At 34.9% G+C, this 5,040-nt stretch overlaps 1 protein-coding gene across 1 annotated transcript; it reads left to right on the top strand.

Moving 5' to 3' along the window:
* Nucleotides 1–2,011: 2,011 nt before the first annotated feature.
* On the top strand, nucleotides 2,012–4,823 carry LOC138332359 (uncharacterized). The gene has a single exon (XM_069280439.1). The coding sequence runs from the start codon at nucleotides 2,049–2,051 to the stop codon at nucleotides 3,546–3,548; it is 1,500 nt and encodes a 499-aa protein (XP_069136540.1). The 5' UTR covers nucleotides 2,012–2,048; the 3' UTR covers nucleotides 3,549–4,823.
* The last annotated feature ends 217 nt before the right edge of the window (nucleotides 4,824–5,040 follow it).

The raw sequence follows: 5,040 nt of genomic DNA, 5'->3' as shown, positions 1-5,040 counted from the left end.
GTTTTTTCCTCCCTAGCGCTTTTTCGGCACATGCCGGTCTTCAGGGGTTTGAATTCTTTTATTTGTAAAACATGACGTCATTGTACATTGACGTCATAGTAAGATCACGTCATAACATGGTACATAAAGATATTGTGAGTGGTTCTGGAAGAAACTAACAAAAACATGAGGACAAAATAAAAACTAATGTGAAGTTCCTTTGTCCCGTTCTGAATTTAGCACAGGTTTCATAAGTTGAATGAAATACATTTCTTTATTTTCTCTTTTTAAAAGATCTGAATTAGACATTTGATTTATTGGTAAAATAAAAAAAGTTATCATTAGCACACATATGACAATGTTCGTTTACTGTTAAATATCTGAGATGGTCTGTTTTGGTTTGTTGTCGGTGTAATGTAACTCTCTTTCTCAATTCCATTCCTGTCTGACCAATATAAAAATCTGAGCATTTTCTACAAATAAGTGCGTATATGACATTTTTGGATGTACAATTCATATTAGTTTTAATTTTGAAATTAAAACCATTTTTGAATGTATAATTTTTACACTCTATAATAATATCACATGTTTTGCAACGCTTTTGCATACATTTAGTGACAGAAGTATCTTGAATTTTCGAATTAAATTTTGACGCACATAAAATACGTTTAAGGTTTTTAGGTTGACGCTTGCAATTTATTATTTTCTTGTTAGATAAAATCAATTTCATTCTGTCGCTATTTTTCATGTAATCTTCACAACCTTTTACAATTGGAATATATATATACAAAGCCAAAAATTGTAATTTCTTGTGTAAAATAACAAGATTTGTAAAGTTTGGTGATGCATTTATAATCCCACAAGATTTATAATCCCACAAGATTTATAATCCCACAAGATTCCCACAAGAACAGTTCTTCTGATGTTAGTAACAATTATTATTACTTTTTTAACCGCTGGATGTTTTCCTTATATTCACCAAGGATTTATAAGTGAGATACAGTGTTGTACGTCCTTGTACTCATCTATCGATTGGACACTTACTTAATAAACCAAATAAGTAGTTAGTTTCAGAATCAAATTCCATTGAATTTTCTGATTTTATGGTAAACGGTATCAAAGATTTAGATAGTATATTAATTAAATTATCTATGTCTCTGACGGTATGGAATGAATTGGCCTATATCTTAAATATTCAAATTAGTACAATGTATTTTTAATATATCATAACATTTAATAATCACTTTGAATAGAAGAGAAAGGTTAAATATTTATCTATAATCATTATTCAAACTGTGTAATGATAAATTTTGAACTATTATTTTCTTATAACCAAATAGGAATCGATTAAGTAATTAGGAATCGTTAAAGTAATTAGATAATCGAATCAACCATGGGATGATATAAGAAGTATTATTACCGACATCCGAGTGTTTACAAGCTTATAGAATTGCTTTCATGTAAAAGTGTAAAAACAATTAAATAAATTGAGTAAATGTTTGTTTCATGCTTCGGAAATAAGGAAAAATCTCCTCTCTGTGTAACGTTATAACGAATGTTGAATTAACTGTACATTTATTGTTGTGACTTTTCTTGAACGTATTATACCTTCCCAAATCTGATACATTTGAAAAGAAAAATTCCACTCTTTTCACTCCAGCCCATAACTTTGACGTTTTAAAGTCTAATGTGACGGTCTGTAGGCAGGGGCTAGGGCACGATAGCTGGTCAAAGTGCACACGGCACATGCAGCATCCAAACGACTTTCATTGCGTGGTTAAACCGATCTGGTTCGGATACCCAGGGACATAATTAATTTAATTCTCTGGAATAACATATGAATCTTTTTATTAATCAAATTCAAAATACGCAACCTTGTAATTTCTGAAATTATGTATAATCATGACAATTATATATGGATAGACTAAAATTTGTGTAGTTTGGTGTAACTCGTGCTACTTAATCGAAATGCCTTATATTGTTTCTTCCGTTCCAACCACAAAAGTTAAAGCGCTACAGAAACGAAAACGAAACTGAAAGAGTGATTACGTACGTAGCTAGACGAAAAGATGGCGAGCGAGCGATTGGCTGCGAGACAACCTGGTCAAACGTTCTGTGTTCACCACCCGGATAAAACCGTGACATTGTTTTGTGAATTATGTAAAGCCTTAGCATGTTTGACGTGCTTGTCAACTGAACATAAAGGCCACGAGATGTGTGCCCTGAATGAACTTACCGCCAACACACGAACTCAGATCCAGAAATACATCGACAGTACAGAGGAAAGTCAGTGTTCACAGCTCCAGCTGCTGATTAAATGGGCCGAGAACGAGCTCTCACAGACTTCTCAAAAGTATGACAAGTTAACACAGGACATTGAGCGACAGGGGAAGCGAGTGAAACTTAAGATTGATGTTCTCACCTGCATGTACAAAGGTGTGTATAAACAATTGGAGGAGGAGAACAAAAGAAATTTGGTAACCTTCATTAATGAAGTACAGAGTCGCCTAGATGCCTTGAATGACAACTTAAGAAACTGCAGACACGTGCTCCGTGAAGGGACAGATATCCAGACTTATGACACAGGACATTCACTCATAGCTGAACCTGTTCACAGTCTACCTGTACAACCGACATGCCATCACTTCTCGTTCGTCCCAAATTACGCCCCTACAGATTGTCTGGAAAAAGCATTTGGAGTGTTGACGACATCAGCTGAAATGAAGCCGATTGTGCATACAAAGATAATATCAGAGTTCAGATTATCCGAATTCATCAGTTGTGTCACTCCTAATGGTGAGGGGGGAGCATGGATATGTGATAACAGCAACATTGTGACACTGCTGGACAGAGAAGGCAAGGCAGAAAAGGTGCTCAAGTACAAGGTTCCAATCAGAGAGGTCCAAGTATCGCCGATGACAAAAAATCTCTGGATATGTACAGATAGCCACTATGAAGTGAAGGAATGCGACATAACATCAAAAGAAACAGTCACCAGATTCACTTTAGATTCAGACAGTTATAGTCTGTGTGTTACTGCCAATGAAAACATCCTGATTGGGATGTCAAAGAAGATGATAAAATTCACCACATGTGGCACCGTACTACTCTCTTCCGGCAGCGCAGAAAAGACCAGTTTCTTTCAACGTAGCGTACCATTGGTCAGATCAGCCTACAGGATCACGGAGTGTCCGGTTACTAAGCATGTCGCGGTGATTGACATGGACAGAGAAAAAGATGGCGGTCATTCTCAGACGAGTGTATTGGTAACTGACAAGGATTTTGGACAGATCTTCTCATACAAAGGCAGTCTACCAGAATCGAACGTTGGATGTAAGATAAAGAATCCGTTCAGTCCTTGTGATATCAAGTTTGACACTATAGGACACCTCCTCATCAGCGACAAGTCCAATGGCTGTATCCGCCTCCTCACAGGAGAGGGACAGTTCATTCGGTTAGTCTACGTTAGCAGTAGTGACGCTGGTGTCATCGGCATTGACTCACAAAATATTAATTTGTGGGCAGTGTTTGATCGATCCAAGGTGAAGGTCCTCAAATACATTGAGTAACTTGCACTGAATGAACTCAAAGACATTGACTAATCAAACTTTAAAATTGATAGTGTATGTAAAGAAAGTACAACGACAATGCATATACTATATTTGGTCAAATAAGTGTCCAGAGCACTTAAAAAAAAAAAAAGGGACAAAATAAGGGGACAGCTGGACGCTTTTTATAGAACTAAATTTGGATGAGCCTTTCCTGAAATAATTATAAAGAAAGCTAAGGTTTCCACAGTAAAATTGAGACCTCAATAACGGACGGGGCCAGTGCGCTTATAGCAGAAACATATATACATATCTTTATACAGTTTGGTCCGAACCTATGTTCGCTAAAGTGAGGGAGGAGTTCTAGTTTCGGAGTTAAGGGATGGGGGCAGTTATTGGGTTGAATACAGTACAAAGGTAACCTTACACCGACATCCAGTCACTATAGATAGGAAATACTTTACGCTTCATTGATTTAGTTAAGTTTATCTTTTGATTTGTAAATTGATTATATAATTACACAATGACTATAAAGGGTTGTGGTGGACTTTGTTTCGGTGATAATTTTGTATTCTTACCATATAAATTTCAGAATAGATGTATTATTTGAGATCATTTTGCCTTTTTATTTGCAACTTTATGTCATAAATCTAGGAATTATACAGTGATTGAACATTTATGTGAATGTGATGAGATCTTTATTATCGATTTCATCTGATTGTTTGAAAATTATTGGGATTTTGTGAGTTGATCCAGTTTATTGGTGCTATGACATTAATCCTGATTTTGCATATTACTGAATTGTCTGCTCTTGTGTTGTGGATGTATCAATGGGAATAATTCACATACCACGTGATACCTGATAACATTTGTGCATGACTATTATTTCTATTGGGAACAAAATGGTGTTAAAAGATGATATCCCGGCCACACTAACATCATTTCAGTGGAAAGATTACAAAGGGTTACATTCCATCAACACTGGAGACTAGTACCGTTATCGTGAATATTATGTGTTACATGAATTATTCCCGTTGTGATGTCATTATTTTGTGAGTTTATTATATATATAACTCATGTTGATAAACAATGTTTTCTGTGAAAATCAATTACCAAGGGCACATAACTACCATATATACAAATTCAGAGTACATTCTTTTGTAGTTGAATTTACATGTAAAGTGGGGTACATATATACCTATATTGTGCATGAATTGCTTTATTAAATATTTAGTGCTCATAAGAACTGTTATGCTTAATAAGTTAGAGTTAGTTTTACTGTGCTTTCATTATTTTCTTTTTCTGATCTTCACCTTTTACTGTTTATATATATATACTGGTATATATACTATTGTAGTATATTTCTGATTTATAATGTACCATTGTGTGTCCTTCATATTGGTTTGTAAAACAAGTATTATAATTATGTGCCAACTACTGATTGTGCTACAATATTTTGTGTCAAATTCCAGTGTACTAATTGCAATTTTGTGCCAAAGTCAGAATACTCAAT

Source organism: Argopecten irradians, chromosome 9, assembly GCF_041381155.1.
Source record: "Argopecten irradians isolate NY chromosome 9, Ai_NY, whole genome shotgun sequence".
Lineage (NCBI taxonomy): Eukaryota > Metazoa > Mollusca > Bivalvia > Pectinida > Pectinidae > Argopecten > Argopecten irradians.
The sequence above is the reverse complement of the archived record's forward strand: the minus strand, read 5'-3'. Positions and strand labels throughout refer to the sequence as shown.